This window comes from Carcharodon carcharias, chromosome 12, assembly GCF_017639515.1.
Source record: "Carcharodon carcharias isolate sCarCar2 chromosome 12, sCarCar2.pri, whole genome shotgun sequence".
NCBI classification, from domain to species: Eukaryota; Metazoa; Chordata; class Chondrichthyes; order Lamniformes; family Lamnidae; genus Carcharodon; species Carcharodon carcharias.
This window is the reverse complement of record NC_054478.1, coordinates 104,544,163-104,565,964: the sequence shown is the minus strand read 5'-3', so window position 1 is coordinate 104,565,964 and position 21,802 is coordinate 104,544,163. Positions and strand designations below refer to the sequence as shown.

Genomic DNA, 21,802 nt, shown 5'->3' with positions numbered 1-21,802 from the left:
CTCCAAATCCCCTTTGCCTATGACCCCCTCAACCTTGTCCTCTGTCACCACAGAGGGAACAGCAGGACCACAGGAGGGCAGTCAAAGCAAGCTGGGGCCCTTGGCTTTCCAGAGGACCCATGCCAAAGTCATCGGAGGTAACAGTGCCAATCATTGCACAGGCTGTCTCCACCCATTTGCAGATGTCAGGGCAGCACCTAGAAGTGTTAGGCCTAGAAAAGTTAAGAAATTCTGATCACCATTGGTTGCACGGGTGAATACATTTTGTCACTTTACAATCTGAAAATATATTCACTGTCACTGAATAATGTGTAACATTGTCTTTCAGCTTCATTGACTGGCTTTGTGTGTCCTTCTACTGCATCCTACCCCCCCCCCCCCCCCCCCCCCCCCCCCCCCCCCCCCCACCCCCCGCCATCACAACCCCAGTACACATTCCTCTCCCAGTCAAACCTACACCATCATCTCCACCCCCTTGACAATCATATGTAGCAGACCATGGCCGAGACACTGAAGTCCCAAAGCAGACCCTTGACGGTGACCTCCCACCTTCCATGAGCTACTTCGCGGCAGAGCCATAACCATTCTTCCTCCAGGGTCCCATTCCTGTAGGTCTGTAGCATCTTCTGCTCCTTGGATATCTGCATTGTGAGCAAACTAAGTCCTAGTTTCTGCACATCACTTCTGTCAAGATGTATTATTCACCGGAGTGTTTTCCTGCTGACGTGGGTGGTAAATTTGATGTGGGGGGCGGGGATGATTCCAGCAAGCTCGGCTTATAATGATATGCAGATGTATTACAACAAAGTTCCTGATGTGCAATGGCATGAAGTGCAGCCCCCATTGATGGGTGGAGCGGATGATTGCAAGCTAATTTCACAACATTGTGAGACCAATTTTTGGCTTCCCACCATATTTTCTGCTCACGTCTGCCATGATACCCGACACCATTGGACACAGAAGATCGCGCCCAATGTTTTAATGTGTTGGTTGATAGTTTTAGCAGTCCAGACGTTAACATATCCCAGTGATTCAACATTCTGCTTATACACCCAAATACTGGGTAACCAGAGTTAATATTATTGCCTATAAGTTTGCATTCAGGTTTCAAGCTTACAACTGCCAAGAATTTCAACCCGACCATTGTGTGCTGTGGTCAGTGATCAGAGTCATCCAGCCACTTGTACAGCTGCACAAAGCAGAGAATACTTCAAAGTAATGAATAGGTGACTAAGTATGATGACAGCCTCAAAGAAATAGATGTCCTTATAACTTCCCCATTTTTATTGGCTATATTTTCCCATGGCATGCATACAGAACCCTTTTAAGAATTTTGACCATAGCACCGAACTATGAGTGATCATTTTTTTCCTTGTAATTTGAAATCAGGTAACATGACCAAACAATATCAATACCTATTATAATTAAGTTATCCTTTTCAAACCTACATATCAGAAATGTTTATGTAGGATTGCAACTTGTTTCATAGAATTATCTGTTAATAATACATAATTACCCAAAATTGCAGTGTGTGCATTTATTGTCAGTGGATTAAACAAATGTTTGGATGAACATAGTCTATTGAATACAATAGACTGGTGCTCTGTGGCATGATTCAAAGATTTAACTTCTCTGATTCACTGAGTCTTTCTACAGAGGAACAATTACTGTTTTGGCATTCTGGATGCTGTCAATAGATTCTGCTTAATGGTGTCACATCACAAGCTCTCTCTATTAAGGTTTAGCTTGAGGTTCGTTTAAGTTATGAAGCAATCAATAACTTCTTCAAGTGGCAACGTGCAAAGTTTGGTTGCTAGCAAAGGCATCAGGAGATAAAACTCGAGTTACCTAAGGAGTTGGGTGTGTGACATGCTCAAGTTAAAGGATTATCCTTGTAAGGCATGTGCATATTCCAGATATCCTTGTAAAACATACAAGGGTATATATTCTGCTTTAGCCATATGTTAATAAATACTTTTTATAGTAGCTTGGGTAAGGGACATGCCAAATTGAAGAATGAAGCAAACTAATGACCTTGTTCAAAGACAGAAAACCCTGGAAAAAGAAATGTTATATGACTATTGATCACAGATCTGGCAGTTGTAGGGATTTGGACTCTATACTAAACCCTAGAGTAAGAAAATTCTTGTTGAGGAATAGCCAAATTAACGAAAAGGACAATCGATAATTTAGAATGCAATATTGAACAATAAAGATTGATACTTAACCTTTCATCAGCCAAGACATCGCACAATACACAAGGTCAATGCGTATCAACCTGTCTTTCCTGTGGATCCCGAGACATCTGGGTCTTCTCTTCTGGCCCCTCCAGTCTGTCAAGGTAACACAAGTGCCTCATGCCTGGTACCATTCTAGTAAATCTCTTCTGCACCCTGTCTAATATCTTGATGTTCTTCCCTTGTGGTGCCCAGAATTGGCTACATATACCCCAGCTGAGGGCTAAACGGATTTTATAAACATTTAGCATAACTCCCTTGCTTTTGTACTCTACGGCCTGAGTTTTCACTCCCGGGCCGAGAGCGCAGAGTTGGGACAATTCCCAGCTCTGCAAACTTGACCCAGGAAAAAGCACCCCAGAAGTTCAGATTTTCATCCTAGGTGGATGGGTGAAGATGCAAGTTTTGGCAGGCGAACCCAGAAAGAGTCCGGAGTGGGATGCAAAGGCAGGCTGGGTGGAAGGCCTGCCATGGTGCTCTAGCACTTTGTCAAAGATCTCAAAAAGTTAGTAAAACAAAAAACTCACCCTTCACATCCATTCACCTCCCCATACCCCATTCATGCCAACCCATGCTATCTTATGCCCCCACCCACCCCCAGGCCAACCCTGCCCCCCACCCACCATTTGCCCTTTCACTTACCATGCCAATTTATTCAGTATCCACCATGGCCAAACCTCACAATCCATGCTGCGATTTAAGAAATTCTCAAGTATTTTTGATACACTCACTATTTCAAGAAAAAACACTGACATTGATTAAAAGCATATTTAATACATTTAGCTTTGTTTAATCCTATGTGAAAACAAGCATCTATATTCATAGACACACTTCAAAGAGTTAATAACCACCTGGAGCTGTCATCCATCTGTGAACTGACAGGTACCCCACGTGATGCTGATATGTTATGAAATCGTCATGCAGCACTAATGCTGTAATTATAACCCTCAGGCTAATGTCAACAGACAGTGAAATAGCAAGCAGTGGCAAGCACTTTTTTTTTAACATTGCAGGCTTTTTTTCTATTTTTTAAAGGGTAGGACATTTAGATGCTTTGACAGCTTGACAGTTCTTTTGACAGTTCCAATGAGTTTATGCACTTTTATGCACATTCATGTCCACTTTTAACAAGCCCAAAGGGCACTTTACATCTTCCAAAGAGCACCTGGCCTCTCCCAAACATGTCGAAGGACTATATCCAAAAGTCTACCCTCCCTCTCCAAAAGGGTACCCCACCTTTCTAAAGAACTCTGGCAACTTTAGACCTTCTCCCAGCAGGTCTAAAGTGTACAAGTCATGTTTTGGACATTCCATTAGCTATAATCAGGGAATCCTGAAGGCAGCTGCACTTTAAAATTTAAAATGAACCATGGATGTGCACATTTGAATCCCCATACCCCTGCCTGTGAAACTGGCAGAGCCCAGGTTTAGGGGTGGGATTTCCAGATCCAGGCCTCTGCCACCATTTTTGCTAAGGTGGGAGAGTTGTTACAGACAGTGATGAGAGAGAACTGAAACCCAAGTTCCCTTCCCTTACTGTCCATAATCAGTGTGTGCTTTGAAAAGAAAGAGGTATGCGTCTTTTAAGCCCCGAGTATGTGGACAATTTGAATAATCAGCAGCAAGCTATTCATGGGTTTAAATAAAGAGGATTCTTTATTCATGCATTCACTCCAAAAATGTAACACTATATCACACACTCACCCACTCACACACACTCAAAGAAAATACAGTTAAAAAGAAAAGTGCACTTCTACAAGTTATAAACAAAACAATAGCTCATAGTTTACATGATTGGCTCATCTTGGAAAACACACAGTGCAGGACTGGTGAAGAAGAGGTTTTTCACTCATGAAGTGTAGACAGGTGGATTAAATAGCCAAAATTGAATACAAGAGATGTTGCAGGAGATGGTGAGAGGAGGACCAAGGGACAAGCAGTCAGTGGCACCTAGAGGAGAGTGTGAGAGGAGGACCCTGGGGTAGGCAGTCAGCAGCACCTAGAGGAGAATGCAAGATGAGGACCCTGGGACAGACAATCAGCAGCACCTAGAGTGCATGTATGCATTGAATACCAATTGTGTTATAATTGTATTGAAGCACCTCAGAGTGCAATATGATGTATGGTGATAACTCCAATCCCATTGTCTGATTGTCTGCATTGACCATATTGAAATGATTGTAACATTCACTGATTGTATTAATGCACCTTGTGATACATGTGTAAAAGTTGTATCTGATTGTACTTTTGTGATGGTGATTGTGAAATGGTTTGGAATGTTCTTCCGGATATTTTATGAATAAAGCATATTTAAAAAAAAAAAAATCAGCAGCACCTAGAGGAGAGTGTGAGAGGAGGACCCCGAGCCAGGCAGTCAGCAGCACCTAGAGGAGAATGCAAGATGAGGACTCTGGGACAGACAATCAGCAGCACCTAGAGGAAAGTATGAGAGGAGGACCCCGAGTCAGAAGTCAGCAGCAACTAGGGGAGAGTGCAAGAGGGGGACCCCGAGCCAGGCAGTCAGCAGCACCTAGAGGAGAGTGCAAGAGGAGGACCATGAGCCATGCAATCAGCAGCACCTAGGGGAGAATGCAAGATGAGGACCCTGGGACAGGCAATCAGCAGCACCTAGAGGAAAGTATGAGAGGAGGACCCCGAGTCAGGTAGTCAGCAGCACCTAGGGGAGAGTGCAAGAGGGGGACCCCGAGCCAGGCAGTCAGCAGCACCTAGACGAGAGTGCAAGAGGAGGACCATGAGCCATGCAATCAGCAGCACCTAGAGGAGAATGCAAGATGAGGACTCTGGGACAGACAATCAACAGCACCTAGAGGAAAGTATGAGAGGAGGACCCCGAGTCAGGTAGTCAGCAGCACCTAGAGGAGAGTGCAAGAGGAGGACCCCGAGCCAGGCAATCAGCAGCACCTAGAGGAGAATGCAAGATGAGGACTCTGGGACAGACAATCAGCAGCACCTTGAGGAAAGTATGAGAGGAGGACCCCGAGTCAGGTAGTCAGCAGCACCTAGGGGAGAGTGCAAGAGGAGGACCCCGAGCCAGGCAGTCAGCAGCACCTAGAGGAGAGTGCAAGAGGAGGACCATGAGCCATGCAATCAGCAGCACCTAGAGGAGAATGCAAGATGAGGACCCTGGGACGGGCAATCAGCAGCACCTAGAGGAAAGTATGAGAGGAGGACCCCGAGTCAAGTAGTCAGCAGCACCTAGGGGAGAGTGCAAGAGGAGGACCCCGAGCCAGGCAATCAGCAGCACCTAGAGGAGAATGCAAGATGAGGACCCTGGGACAGGCAATCAGCAGCACCTAGAGGAGAATGCAAGATGAGGACCCTGGGACAGGCAATCAGCGCCACGTAGAAGAAAGTATGAGAGGAGGACCCCAAGTCAGGTAGTCAGCAGCACCTAGGGGAGAGTGCAAGAGGAGGACCCCAAGCCACGCAGTCAGCAGAATCCATCACCTAACATCACAGGAGAAACATAAGTTCATTGATGGTGAGAAACTGTTGTTAGGGAGCATCATCAAGTAGCTGAGAATTAGAAAAGCACATTCTTTTTAAAAGAAGGGGATACTTACATTTTAAGTAAGAAACACAAGCAGTAGGGAAATTAAGTTAAGTCAAGGCCAGGTAAAATAAAGTTGCATAAGTAAACCAAAGTAAAATAAAGTTAATGCAAATGAAGTAAGTTGAAGCCATGGCAGGACAGCTCGCTCATGTGGAATGCATATCCTGTAATATGTGGGAAGTTGTGGATGCTACCAGTGTCTTAGATGACCACATGTGAAGGAAGTGTTACCAGCTGCAGATTCTTGAGCTCCAGGTTTCGGAGCTCGAGCAGTGGTTGGAGTTACTGTGGCATTTTCTTGAGGCTGAGAGCTATGTGGATAGTATATTCAGAAAGGTTGTCACCGCAGCTTAGGAGCCTGGAGACAGAGAGGGAATGGATGACTGCCAGGCAGTTCAAGAAAATTAGGCAGGTAGTGCAGGAGCCCTCTGGGGCCCTGCCCTCCAATCGGTTTTCCATTTTGGATACTGGTGAGGACATTGGTTCCTCAGAGGAGTGTATTCAGAGCTAAGTTTGTGGCATCACAGGCAGCTCTGCTGTATTAGAGAGGAGTAAAAGAGGGGAAGAGCAGTAGTAATAGGGGATTCGTTATTTAGGGGATCAGACAGTTGTTTCTGTGGCCATAGACGTGACTCCAGAATGGCATGTTGCCTCCGTAGTGCCAGAGTCAAGGATGTCACGGAGCAGCTGCAAAACATTCTTCTGGGCGAGGGTGATCAGCCAGAGGTCATGATCCATGTTGGTACCACTTACATAGGTAGGAAAGGGGATGAGGTCCTGAAAGCAGACTTTAGGGAGCAAGAAAGTAGTTTGAAAAGCAGGACCTCTAATGCAGTGATCTCAGGATTACTCCTAGTCCCATGTGCAAGCGTGTATAGAAGTAGGAGAATTGAGCGAATAACACGTGGCTGGAAAGCTGGTGTAGGAGGGAGGGATCAGATTTCTGGGGCAATGGGACTGGTTCTGGGGAAGGTGGGACCTGTACAAGCCGGATGGTCTACACCTGAACAGGATTGGGAGGAATATCTTCACAGGGAGATTTGCTAGCGCTGTTAAAATCGATTGGCAGGGGGATGGGAACCTGAGGGCAAATTCAGAGCAGGGAACATGAGATGGAGAATTAGTGAATGACTCTGAAGACAAAAGCAGCACAGATTAAAAAGTGTACAACACAGGAATTTGGCAGTGTTAAAAGGTATCTATGTAAATGCAAGACACACAATAAATAAAGCTGATGAGCTGAGGGCACAGATAGACACCAGGCAGCATGATATAACTATAACAGAAACTTAGCTTAGGAGGGCAAAAATGGAAGCTCAACATCCTTGGATATAGAGTTTTCAGGCAGGATAGGGAGGGGGATAAAAAAGGTGGGGGTGTAGCACTATTGTTAAAGAATCAGTTACAGCTGTGAGGAGGAATGAAATACTAAATGAAAGATAAAACGAGGCCATGTGGGTTGAGCAGTGAAATAAAGAAGGGGCAGCCGCACTACTACTAGTATATTATTGACCCCCAAGCAGTGGAAAGGAATTAGAAGAGCAAATATGTAGACTGATTTCTGAGGGCAAAAACAAAAGGGCAATAATCGTTGGGGACTTAACTACCCAAATATCAATTGGGATGCAAACAGTGTGAAAGGCACAGGGGGCAGAAAATTCTTGAACTGCATTCAGGATAACTTTTTTAGCCAGCACGTGACAAGCCCAATGAGAGGGGGCACAATTCTAGATTTGGTCTTAGGAAATGAAGCTGGGCAAGTGGATGAAGTATCAGTGGGGGACCATTTTGGAGATATTAACCATAATAGAGTTAGATTTAGCATTGTTATGGAAAGGACAAAGATAGAACAGGAGTAAAAGTTCTCATTTAGAGGAAGACAAATTTTACAAAGCTGAGAGGTGAGCTGGTGAGAAAGGACTGGATACAATTATTGGAAGGGAAAACAGTTTCAAATCAGTGGGAGGCATTGAAAGGCAAGATTCTACGAGCACAGTGTGGACATGTCCCCACAAAGGAAAAGGATGATACTGCCAAATCTAGAGCTCCCTGGTTATCCAGAAGCATACAGGCCAAGATAAAGCAGAAAATGAAAGCTTATGACAGTCACAAAAGACTTAATACTGTAGAAAGCCGAAATGAGTATAGAAAGTACAGGGGTGCTGTAAAAATGGAAATTAGGAGATCTAAGCAAGGATATTCAAAAATATTGGCAGGTAAAATAAAAGAAAACTCTAGGATGTTTTACCAGTACATTAAGAGCAAGAGAATAACTAAGGGGTAGGTAGGGCCTATCAGAACTGTACATGGTAACTTGTGGGTTGATGCAGAAGATGCGGGCAGGGTTCTCAATGAGTACTTTGTCGTCTTCTTCACTGAGGAGGGGGATGAGACAGGCATTCTGGTTAAAGAGGAGGATTGTGAAATATTAGATACAATAAGCATAGTGAGAGAGGAAGTACTGAACAGACTGGCATCCCTGAAAGTGGATAATTCACCAGGGCCAGATGGATTGTATCCCAAGCTGTTGAAGGAAGCCAGAGAGGAAATAGTAGATGTTCTGAGAATCATTTTCCAATCCTTACTGGATGCTGGTGAGGTCTTTGAGGAGTGGAGGTCTGTGAACATTGTATCATTATTTAAAAAGGGATAGGCCAGAAAATTATAGGCCAGCCAGTCTGACTTGGGTGGTGGGCAAATTATTGGAAACAATTCTGAGAGACAGGATAAACTGTCACTTAGAAAGGCACGGGTTGATCAGGGATAGTCAGCATGGTTTTGTTAAGAGTAAGATTGTGTCATGCTAACTTAATAGAATTTTTTGAGGAAGTAACAAGGATTGATGAGGGAGTGCAGTGGATGTTGTCTACATGGATTTCAGTAAGGCATTTGACAAGGTCCCACGTGGCAGACTGGTCAGGAAAGTGAGGTCTCATGGGATACAGGGGAAGGTGGCAAGTTGGATCCAAAATTGGCTCAGTGACAGGAACCAAAAGGTAATGGTCAATGGATGTTTTTGCAAATGGAAAACAGTTTCCACTGGTGTTTCACAGGGCTTGGTTGGGTCCCTTGCTGTTTGTTGTATATATTAATGATGTGGACTTAAATGTGGGTGACATGATTGGGAAATTTGCAGATAACACAAAAATTGGCCATGTAGCTGATAGCGAAAAGGATAGCTGTTGACTCTAGAATGATATCAATGGTTTGGCTAAGGGGGCAGAGAAGTGGCAAATGGAATTCAATACAGAAAAGTGTGAGGTAATGCATTGGGGGAGGCAAACAAATGAAGGAAATTATTGAGAGGGGTTGAGGAAGTGAGCGACCTTGCAGTGCATGTCCAGATCCTCAAAGGTGGCAGGACAGGTGGACAAGGTGGTCAAGAAAGTATATGGAATGTTTTCCTTTATTGGGCGAGGTATTGAATACAAAAGCAGGGATGTAATGATGGAACTGTATATAATGCTGGTTAGGCCACAGCTGGAATTTTGTGTACAGTTCTGGTCACCACATTACAGGAAGGACATAATTGCTTTGGAGAAAGTGCAGAGGTGATTTACAAGAATGTTGCCAAGGCTTGAAAATTGCAGCAATGAAGAGAGATTGGATAGGCTCAGAACAAAGGAAGCAAAGGGTGAACTAACTGAGGTGTACAAAATTATGAGGAGCCTAGATAGGGTAGGCAGGAAAGACTTGTTTCCCCCAGCTCAGAGGTCATTTACCAGGGGGCAGAGACTTAGGGGACATGAGGAAAAACTTTTTCTCCCAGAGGTGGCATCTGGAATTCACTGCCTAAGTTGGTGGTTGCGGCGGAAATGCTCAACTCATTTAAAAGGGACCTGGATCTGCATCTAAAGTGCTGTAACCTGCAAGGCTATGGACCAGGTGCTGGAAAGTGGTATTAAAATGAGCAGCTAGTTTATTTTTTCTCTTTTTGGCAGGCACACATACGATGGGCTGAATGGCCTCTTTCTGCACCGTACCTTTTCTGTAGCTCCATGCAGGATACACATGAAGAGATGGACTTCCAGCAGATCTTGTAGTCTTGTTACCAGGAGGATGTATTGTGGACTTAAAAAGGAACAGGTTTGGAGACCTTATGATGATACCGTATCCAGTTCTAAAGGCATAGGTGTTGCTGCCCTTTCTGCTGCTGCTGTTACTGCAGTTGAGCCTTGCAGACAACACTCATAAATTAAAAGAGAGACCATAGCTGCCATACCCTATAATTTCTCACAGTCCCCTTTTCCAAATACGATGTGTTTCAATGGATGAGCCACAACCCGAGCTATTGTTTCCAGACATTCAGCCTGGAGATTTGAGACAATCACCATCTTGGTTTCAGAATGACCCATTCAGGTCAGGAAACACCTTTTGGATGGTTTCAGGAAATGAATAGTGGCATCTCTTAGTCTGGAATGTTTCTGTCTTTTTGAGACAGTGTGGTAGTATGAAACCTCACACCAAGTCAGGTGACTCTCAACGACCATCCTTTGCAGCATTTCAATGTCCATTTTTAAAAGAAAAATCAGTTCCAGAAGATTCCAGACTGATTACAGTTCATGTTTTAAACATTACAGCTAGTACATGCCTTTACTGGGCATGGCACTACCCTCCTCATAGTTAACATTTCAAGTTTTATTTCATTTATTTTTCTTTATCCTTTCATGAGATGTAGATGTCAATGGCAAGGACAGCATTTGTTGCCCATCCCTAATTGTTCTTGAACTGAGTGTCTTGCTAAACCATTTCAGAGGGTAGCTAAGAGTTAAGAACATTGCTGGGGGTCTGGAGTCACATCTAGGCCAGACCAGGTAAGGACAGCAGATTTCTTTCCCTGAAAGACATTAGTGAACCATATGGGTTTTATGACAATCAATGGTAGTTGTCATGGCCACCAATACTGAGACAGCTTTATATTTCAGATTTATTAATTGAATTTAAATTCTACCAGCTGACATAGTGGGATTTGAATCATGTACCCAGAGCATTAGCTTGGGCCTTGGGATTACTAGTCCAGTGACATTACCACTGCACAACCATCTTGCCTAATTTTGAGACTTTGAAATTATGCCCTGTGTACTCAAGTTAAGGTAATTAATAGCTTTCAAAAAGAGAAATGGTCCTAATACTGACTCCTGGAAAATATCGCTGTAAATTTTGTTCCAGTTTAAAAAATAAGCATTCCCCTCTGCTTTCTGTCCCTTATCCAAACTGCCACTGTCCCTATAATCCAATGGCTCTTAAATTTTGCTAACTAGTCTATTAAGTGATACCTAATCCAATGTCTTTTGAAAGTCCTTATACACAACAACCAAACAACCCTCTGTTACTTATAAGCAAATTATTGGAAATTTGATTTTAAAACTTAAATGTTGCTTGATGCTCCATTGTGTGCATATATGTGGCCACAAAATAAAAAAAAGATATCCTGGTTTATATACTGCAATAATTTCTCCTGAACAGCTAAATTTAAATATCACCCAGCATAAACCTTGTATTGTGCAAATTGACTGCCACATGCATTTACATAGCCGTGGCTGTAGAATAATGGGTTATAGTTATGGGGTAATGAGATAGTGATATGAATCATGATGTAACAGTGTCATCAGCACTCATATGCTAGAAACCCTTTCAGAGAGATGGAATAGCTGTACACAAGAGAGATGTGCTTACCTCGTGTAGATAAAGTTGTTTTGAAGAAAATTACCTGAGTCAGATCTAAGTCCCTCATGAGTAGAGGGAAACCTTCCCAGTATAGATTAGGCCACAAGATAAACCACAAAACATGGTAACACCAACTTAACAATGATTTACTGCCATTGACAGAACACCCATGGGGAGAAATTGAAAGAGGTCATCTTCAAAGGAAGAATCTGAAGACCTACCTTGGGGAGAGGCACACTGAGAATCAGTAGCCATGTCAGCACCAGTCACTGTCCCTTTGCAGTCATTTGAAAACCTCGAAGATCCAGAGAGGCCAGCATTAGAAGTTGTGGAATAAACACTTGCTGAGGAATTGAGCAGCATTGGGTTTGAATGCCAAAGAGTAGAAGGACCAGGCTAGTTCATTCCTCCACACAATGGGGCCAACAATGTCCTCCTGAGACAGTGAGAAGAAGCATCCTAAAATCCTTTGATGCATCCTTCAGCCCAAAACAGAACCTCATAATCAAGCGTGCATGTTTCAGAGATCCTCAAGGCCAGGGGAATCTGTCAAATTGTTTCTTACAGACCTGTATAGACTAGCCAGTTGTTGTGGGTATGGTGCATTGAAAGATGAACTTGACCGTGACCACATTATCATCAGAGTCCGCAACAAAAAGCTATCAGATTTTTTAAAAGCAAAAGATGATCCAACACTCGATCAAGTGGTTCAATACAAGAGGCAGGCTGAACATAGAGAGCAAAATTGGGCTATTATCCGTCTCGATACCAAGGCTTCAGTTGAGTTTGTTAGTTGAGTAGGCCCAAAGGCAGTAGCTGCGCCCACTTGAAAGCCTGCAAAAATGGATGAAAGGGTGGGAAAACCTGCAACAGTCATCTTGAGATACGCACATTATGGCACTAAAAAGCAACATAGAAGTCAAGATTGCCCAGCAGGGGCAACCTTGTTCCAAAACATTGGAACTATCTTTACATTGTGGAAAGACAGGACACTTTAAGCAGTTCTGTAAATCTAAAAGTTTCATTAAAGGATGAAATAAGAGATTGTCTATGTAATGCAGACAATTCAAGAAATTGAGAATAAGGGAAGAAATGAGGTTACAGATTTCCTAGGACAAGTAAAGGATCATGAACAAGTCACTTTGGAAATTAAAGGCTTTAAAACCAACTTCAAGCTTGACACCAGAGCTGGTGTTACAATACTGGCTGATCATTTGGAACAGCGCAAAACAGTACACACCCAGCCATCAAGTATTAAAGTGCAAGGTCCAGATAGTACAGACCTTTGGATAAAAGGTCAGATAACTACCACCCTTCGCCACAAAGGTTACCAGATTGTTGCCAGCCTCTATTTAATCTACAATCAAAGCATATCTTTACTAAGCGGAGATGTATGTGTACAACCGGGCATTCTGGAAACAGTAAATGAAGTCCTACAGCGGGACAGCTGGTTACCTTTCATGGCGGAATCTCCAGAGTCAGGTGCAGAACAGACGACTTTCCATTCAGCAGCAGCTGATGAGCTTTATTCATTGAGCGGTGGATCATTCCCTATCACAGATCCACCATCTGCTGTTCCAGAGATGAGATTGAGATTGTAGATCTCATGGTTCTTTTTGAAGATAGGCCGGAATGTATGGAAACATAAGGTACTGCAGCAGATGGTGACCATCCGCAAGAGGACCTCCTAGAACTAGCTTGGCTCTTTGCTGAAGAAGGTTATGAAAAAGGAGCTGTTGTAGTAACGAGTGATCTGTTGGAAGACGTGGTCCTAGAGATTGATACGCTGTTTGAATCTACTGCTGAAACATTTGAAACCTCTGTTGTTTCTTTTGAGGAGTCAGCTGTGTTTGTTGCCAAAAAGCAGAATTTGTATATTTATCTCACTGAACCCACCAATGAGATGCACTCTTTATCACTGGATAACCATAGAGAGTTGTACAGGGAGAACATTATGATTCCATAGTGGATCACACTGTCAGTGTTAGTAGGGCCTATCAGTTTGGGTTAAAGTAAATTGACGCCCACACTTCAATCTCATCAGAAAATCTTCCTTCCACTAAAGTGCTCAGCGCAGAAGTAAAGGCCAAAACTATGGAGTTGCTACAGTTGAAGAGTCCTATCCAAGAATATTCCATTGCTGAATGTCATGTTGTCTTATCTTCTCGTGCTGACACAGTCACCCCATTGCCTACAGTGGAGCAGCCTTGCCTGGAAACAAGTTGGCAATGTTACCACCACCTACAGAAAGTGAAAATAGTTCCCTAAGTGTAGTAAGGAAGTCATATCTTCTTCATTTTCTGCAATGTCTACAAGAATTTTATCATTCTTCTTTGCCCAGATTTATTCAAATCTCAGATATTGAATATCCTTTTCATCCTCAATGTAGCAGTGAAAGATACAACTGTGCAATTCTTCATTGGAGTTGAAGATACTTCATTTTCTCAAGCCTTTCTCCAGTGTGCTAAGAGGAAGCAGAAGATTCCTGCGCGTGTGCGAGTCTGTCCTCTACCTGTTCTAGAGAGGTGTGATTGTTTATGTCCTGAAGTCTTCTCTCTTGGTTCAGTCTTTCTTTGAAAAGCTTTCTCAATCCTTACAGATCAGTCATTGTGGAGGTCACACATCAGTTACCAGCAGTCATGGAAAGCTGCTGTACAACTTCACCGATGTTGTTGTCTTCCAGGGAAAAGATGAGCAGCCATACTTGTCCACAACGCCCTCCCAAAGAGCCGAGAACACTGTGGGAGTTTGAATCCTTTATAACAGTGGCTTGGGGGCGGGGTGGGTGGTGAAGATTAAGAGTAGGAGTTAGATAGAATCTGTAACTTTAAAGGAGGTTACACAAGTTCAAAAGAGTAATGTAAATAGTTTAAGAAATAGTTTAATATTGTTATTAAAAAGTTGAGATTATTCTTGCGGGAGATGTAGCATAATGGGTTAATAGTTATGGTAATGAGGTATCATTACCATAACTATCGTGTATCATGTAACAATGACATCATCAGTCATGTGCTAGATAGTCTATGAGAAAGGTGGAGTGGTCTGTAAACAAGAGAGCTGTACTTACCCCATAACTTATCATGCATATAGAGTAAGTGAAGCAGTCTTGAAGAAACCTATCTGAGTCAGATCTAAGTCACTCATGAGTAGAGGAAAACCTTTCCAGTATAGATTAGGCCACAAAATAAACCACAAAACAGTAACTGCATTTCAAAAGTAATTTATCGATTTTGAAATGCTTTGGAACATATTGAAAATGTGGCATCTGCTATAATAAATGTACATTTTACAATGCTGGTTCTCATTTCTTGAGTTAACTCTTCCTTAAAATAATGGAGATACTTTCATTTGTACCATTAGTCCCTATTTTCATTAGAGACAAAATTACAATTAGATTTTACGCTTAGAATGAATAGATTTTAAACTTGATTATAATATTAACAAAATTCTGAGTTTTTCAATACTGCACTAGGTTCTTTCCCGGGAATAAAGAGTATCCAAATAATTTACCTTTATATCTGGCACCTGTAAAATATCCAGTTACCTCTCAGTTTTGAATTTGAGATAAGTGATTGAAACTTTCCAATAAATATAACCTTAGAAATGTATTTGTTCCAAGACAAATTATAATCGCCACTTCCTATGCACCTGAAGTGATAGTCCTCCATTTTTATAGGAATTTGCCAAACCATTGGAGATCCCCATATTAAATTAATGTGTACTATCTTTTCCATAACCTTATCCCCTACCTATGTGGAGTTTTCCCATAAACCTGGTTTGAAACAATGGCAAGTGCCAATGTTATAAAAGGTTTCTGCAGAGTTCCTTACAAAATAAACAACTATAGGAAGAACATAAAGATTGTATTTATTGCTGTTTAATAATAATAATCTCTATTGTATTTATTCACAAGCACTTCTAAACTCAGCTAGTACAATAAAATTATTCATGTGATGTAGGCATTGCTGGCGAGGCCAGTATTATTGCTCGTCCGTTATTGCCCTTGAAAAGCTATTGGTGGGCCACCTTCCTGAACCATGGCAGCCCACATGATGAAGGAACTCCCACAGTACAGTTAGGTAGAGATTTCCAGGATTTTAACCTAACAATAGTGAAGGGAAAGTGATATATTTCCAAGTCAGGATGGCGCGTGATTTGGAGAGGAACATGCAGGTGGTGGTCGTGTTTCCATATGCCTACAGCGCTGTTCTTCTAGGCTGTAGAGAACATGGCTTTGAAAGGTACTGGTACAGAAGCCTTGGTGTGTCGCTGAGTGCATCTTTTAGAGTTTACACGCTGAAGCTGCAATGAATCAGTGGTGGGTGCAGTGAATGCTTAAGGTGATGGAAGGGGTTCCAATCAAATGAGTTGCTTGTGTCCTAGATCAGCCTTGTTCAATGCCCGGTCCACGAACCATAACCCGGCCTGCGGACTCTGTTCAAACTATAGCTAAGTTGAAGTAACAACAGGTAAGGCGAGCCTATCAGCAGAAAATTTGGGAGAAAATCAATCTCTGATTAGAGGGGCAGCGAGCACTGTGAAGGTGAGTGGCTGTCCCTTTGTTTTCAGAGTGTGTGCTCTCTCTTGCCCTCCTGCCCAGACACCGCCCCCTGAAGGAGCACAGGATCAAGATGGAGGAGCGGGGTGGGGAGGCCGTGAAGAAAAATAGAGTCACATAACTCAAACAAAATATCAAAATCTGCAAATACACACAGGCTGAGCTGGCTGAGAACATGAGACAAAATCATGCTGCTTCCTGATGGTGCTGGTCACTCTGCAGCCTGTTCCAAGCAAGGGAAGCAAGCAAGGGTTCAGCAGAGGGGCGGTGAAAAGGGTGACAAGCAGGAAGCAACAAGTGTTCAGCAATCAGGAGGAAGTCAGGAAGGTCTGCGGAATGGTGGAAGTCGGGAAGGCCCAGGAGCAGGTGGAGGCCGGGAAGATCAATTGAACAGGAAGCAGCGACATGCTCTGCAGAGCAGGTGGAGACCAAATGGAAGGTGGGCCTGATTGCCATATCCTAGTTGATTCCTCTTGAGGTAAAGTGTCCAAGCTTCGTGGGCCTGAGTGGGGAGTGAGTCTATGTGTACATGTGTGAGTCTGTGTGTGAGAGTGAGTCTGTGTGTGTGTATGTGTGTGAGTCTGTGCACATGTGAGTCTGTGTGTGTAAAATTGTATGTGTGAGCCTGTGCACGTTGTATGAGTCTGTGTGTGTGACTCTGCATGTGAGCGAGTGTGTGTGTGTCTGTGCGTGTGTGTGTGAATGCGTGTGTCTGCATGTGTGAGTTTGTGTATATGTGAGTTTGTGTGTGTGTGTCTATGTGTGTGAGTCCGTGTGTGTGTGAAATTGTGTGTCTGCATTTGAGCAAATCTGTGTGAGAGTGAGTCTGTGTGTGTGTGTGTGAGTCTGTGCGTGTGTGAATCTGTGTTTGTCTATGTGTGTGTCTGTGTGTATGTGAGTTTGTATGTACGAGTCAATGTGTGTCAGTGAATCTGTGTATGTGTGTGTACGTGATTCAGTCTGTGTGTGTGTGTCTGCGTGAATGTATGTGTGTGCATGTGTGTGAGAACGAGAATCCCGAGACTCACTCCCTCCCCAAAAATCTATCCACAAAACAGGCCAGGAGAGAAGGGAAACCTAGGCTTCAGACCATTGCTTCTGTATGAATTCCGCCGAAGCCAGCACAGTGTGTGTGCAACCAGAGGTGAATGTAAGGTCAGTGTTATTTAAAACCAACTCCTTAGCTCAGGCCCGGTCCTCATCCCTTCCCTGGTGACCAGGACGTGGGGCCTCGTCAGTCTCTTACTAACTCTGCTTCTTTAGTGAAAAGGCAAAAAAGGTTTATTGGTGAACTCTGCTGCTTGGCACTTTTTAATAGTCATTTTTATTAATTTATTTGTTTTAATTTTTATTTCTTTTTTGAAATCATCAATTTATTGCTTTGACATTGATTTTTTAAAATCATGTTTGATGTTGTGTGAAACCTTATATAAATGAAATTTGATTATTGGCCCCTTCAGTGAGAAAAAAATTGAAATGTGGTACCCCAGCTGGAAAAGGTTGGACTAGCCAGTCCTCGATGATGTTGAGCTTCTTGAATGTTGTTGGAGCTGCATTACTTGCTGCAGAATTCCCAGTCTTTGACCTGCTCTTGGACACAGTATTTTTGTGGCTCCTCCTGTTAAGTTTCTGGCCAATGGTAACTCCCCCAAGGTGTCGATCGTGGAGAATTCAGTGATGATAATGCCCTCGAATGGTGATCAGAGACGGGAAGCACTGTTAGATATCACGCAAATATTTTGTTACAAATAAGTTATGGATTAAAATTGAACATGTTAAATGGCTATCTGGAGGAATTAACACCATTTCAGAGCGCTGAATGACAAGCCTGGTTGCATTTTGCATGAGCGAAGTACTGCGAATGTCGGGATTCTGCGTTGAAAACAGAAAATGTTGGAAATATTCAGCAGGTTAAGCAGTAAGAGTTGAGAGAGGAATAGAATTAACATTTCACGTCGATGATCTGCTGCCAGGCCTGCTGAGTACTTACAGCATTTTCGGTTCTGAATGCAGAATTGCAGGTTTCGCCAGTCCTTGTGCCTTAGCTGGAGGGAAGTTCGAAATTCAATGTCGAACATGTTGCGCCGCCTGTGGGGACAAAAGCACAACCATGCGGACATGGTTCCTCTCGCACCGCCTGATTTGTCCGTGCGGTTCAATGACACCTTTTTCTATTTCCCCGTGTTCCCAAACTTGCCTTTACTGCCGCTCACAATAGCGGCCAGAGAGAACACCGAGGGGGAGTGGGTTCCTCAACTTGTGAATGAGACCCATCCACTAAAATCAGTTTAACATTAAGAGGTATTTGTGGGAAGTTCTGGCAGTAATGGAACAACACAGCCAACTGGAAACAAACAACCCCACCAGATAAGATTAGGGTTGCATTGCGATCGGAAGCTCCTTTCTGATTGTCTAATCTTTTGAGTCGCTCATTTATAACAATACATTCTTTTGAAATTACGCGTTTCGATTTATGAATGCGAGCTCAAGGTATATTCATCCATTGGCTTGTTTAGAAGGCTTTGCTTTGGTACGATTTCAATTGTAATGTTTTGCAGTGTTGCGGATTGAGCCGGGCCGTGAGCACTGGCCCTGGTTCTGAATGGGATCTTTCCCATAGACTTACCTGAAGAAGTGACTTCTTAATAAGTGTATTTAAAAACTGAACACTGGGCACACCCAAGGAACAGAGTCAGTGTTCAGATTCCCAACAGCATGTTCTATATTAGCACTTGAAGCCCGATTTCTGAAGCAATTTATTTGTGATAGCTATTTTTCCCTCCAATCGCAGTTTCCAAATGTTTCTTTAAGCAGGAAAATCAATTTACTTTTTTCATCCATTTTGCTTGTCGGCACACACATGAATACATTCTGTCTGTGAGCAACATTAAACCTCGGCGCTCCACCGCCTAAAATTCCCATTGTGCTCTTGATGTCAGACAGAGAATTAACCATTCACTGACGATTAGGAGGAACCTGAAAAACAAGAGAAAACTTTGATATCAGGTGGGCTGGACGGGTTTTATAAGTCACTGTTCGGTCCTGCAAATAAAATAGCACCTGATACAGCGTAAACAAGTAATAGTTACAAGCAGATGATCATTAAAGCAGGTATTCACCAAAACAAGGGAAAGGACTTCGACCCGGCAAGCGGGTTTTCTAATGGGTCCATCTATCTCAAGTGCAATGTCGAAATGTATTTTTTTCTGCAGAATTCCTGGAAGATTAACCAGGTCTTAACATGCAGTTTGGAGCTTTAGCGTATCCCGAAGCGATCATTTCTGACTATTATTGATGCAAGTCAAATATATTAATACAGAACGACTCAATCGGTGTGGAAAATGGAGAAAAAGAAACAAACATCATCCAATCGGTTTAGCGTTGAGATCTCTCCTAGAAATGACTTGCTATTTTGCTTATCGGCATTTCTATAGACTCTGTGGACAGAAAAGATGCAGAAATTCCCCTTCCTGTTATTTTTATTGAGCTCCTCAAACTTGCTCAAGCACCACTGTCAACCTGTCAAGAATCTCTTGTCTCAGTTCGGACCATCACAAACAAATGCACCGTAAACCAAAATTATTCTGTTATTTCCGCAGCTTATGCGGCACTGCATTCTAGTTGATGCTGTGTAACTTTTCATTAGCTAAATGCAAATTTCAAATGAGAAGGTGAGAATTGTTCGAGCCCACAGAAAGTGCCACCATTAGCACGGCCATTCAGGACACTGGGATATGTAGAATCGTTCTACTTGCAGTTCTGGCAAAACACAACATATGGCTTGGGATATCGGTTGCCGCGCTGGCCACCCACGACTTGCTTGCACATTAAAATGAATGGGGTGAGGGAGAACTGCGGGCTGACGAAATAAGAAGTGATGAACCTCTCCCATAGGGGTGAATAGCTCAATCTGCTCTAGTGTATAACGGTAATCGTTGGTGCGGCTACAAAAGAAAAGGCAAGAAAGGTGCAGTTCGGTTCCTTTATTTTCACTCAAGGTCTTATGAAATGGTACCTCAAGAAGAAAAATCAGCTTTGGCAGAGATTAGTGTCGGTTTTAGGGAGGATACTAACTTTTTAAATGGCGACATGAATAGATAAACCTCGCTAATCAAACTTGCGTTAAGGAAGAGCCTTGGGAATCAATTTTCAGAATGGGTCTATGTGGAGACAAAAAAAAAGTCAAGAATGCGGCCAGTAACTCAATCACATGCCGTTTTCACCACGGTTTCCAAAGCGCAGTCTAATAATGTTTTGACTTGAGAGTGTGACTGCATTTGTGCTTCTACCTTACAGTCGTTGCGAAGTCCAGCTGGGTGTACAACTGAACTGGGAAACAGTGACACTCAGAAAAATGCCCAGCCCACGAAAGCGCAGAGGTTTGAGGTCTCTTCTCGGGAAGCCCTCTCCACCTCCGTTTGAATTCCCAAAGCGTACACGACAATCCTAGACTGCAGTGAAACCAACAACCTTAATTCTGCAAAATACATTTCCCAAGCGCCTGGGTGATCTGGTTAACCCCTTGAACTGTGGCTTCCTTCAGATTTAAAACCTGAAACTCAGGTTTGAAGTTACCAGAAATTAAAAACTTGCATTTATAAAGCACGTTTCAGATCTTCAGGACTTCACGGTCCATTTTGAAATGTAATGTTTATGGTTAAGAGAGGATTCACCTGTTTTCGGGACGTTGTTTGAGAAACACATGATGCTCTTTAAAAGACGGTGCTACGGGATGTCAACATTTCATCCAGACAGGGTCTCCTTTTAATGTCTTATCTGAAAGGCAATGCCTTCACAACTCAAGTAGCCTATATTTTTTTATCGATTATGTAACCACATCTTGCACCGAGACCTGATCCACGACTTTCTGACTCGGAGGTGATATCATTGGGTTAAGCTGACTCCGGTTTAGCCTGTAGATTTTATCAAATGTTGCCAAAGTTTGGAAATAGCTATTAAACAGGCGCTAAATTTCAGGTTCGAGAACCTCCCATCTGGATCAATGTGGTTAAGGATCATATTTTATGCAGATACATAATTATTTCCGTTTTGAATGAAATTGGGGTTAGTTTATCCCCTCGAGTTTATCAAACCCATTGAAATATTATTACTCTGGTACACTCTGCTAACGTCACTGACACCCACACAACTACCACGGCTATAAAATGGAACTAGCTGCAGTACTGTCAGAGGCATTTCCAAGCTGCACAGCGCTAACTCAATTCTCGTCTTGAGCGTAAAGATATTCCGTGAGTATAAAGATCTTCCAGCCTCGTATATATCTATTTTGTTTGAAACGTGTACGATATAAACCCTTCTGATTTTTCTCCAGTGGCATCCACGCACTACCATGCTCAAAGTGCAGGCTTTTACTTTATGCCTAAGTATCTCCCTCGTGACTTTAGCCCATACAATTCCCTTGGAGTCTAAAGATGCCTGGAAATCTTTGGAAAACCCAAGAAACAGGGAGCTGGTAAGAGTTTAGTTTTGCATGAGTTCAATCAACCTAGGTCTGTTTCTCGGCTCGGTAAAATGCAAGTGTCTGTTATGTTAGTTCGCTCTCTTTTGGTCTGATTCATGGTGGTCTATTTTGTTGGATTAAAATAACTTTTGTTACTAAGACTGGGAATGTATTCAGATGTTGTCCGGCAAAGTATTTTACTGTCGAATTATGTTTAAGATTTTAATTTGTTAACTGAATTGCCGTTTTTAGTAAGGTATGTCTACCTGTATTGTCGAGGAAAGAAACGGCTAGTATTTATCTAA

The 21,802-nt window shown here is 42.8% G+C and overlaps 1 protein-coding gene across 4 annotated transcripts in view; it reads left to right on the top strand.

Moving 5' to 3' along the window:
* The window catches only part of pgap1 (post-GPI attachment to proteins inositol deacylase 1), a 189,151-nt gene that overhangs the window by 166,220 nt on the left and 1,129 nt on the right, over positions 1-21,802 (top strand). The window contains exons 27-28 of one of the 4 annotated variants that reach the window (XM_041200459.1): positions 9,753-9,897; positions 21,369-21,509. In XM_041200459.1, coding sequence (XP_041056393.1) covers positions 9,753-9,897; positions 21,369-21,509 — 286 coding nt within the window. Of the gene's footprint in view, positions 1-9,752; positions 9,898-11,640; positions 11,717-21,368; positions 21,510-21,802 lie in introns of those variants that run through there. The other 3 variants (XM_041200461.1, XR_005944544.1, XM_041200460.1) reach the window with 3 other exon arrangements.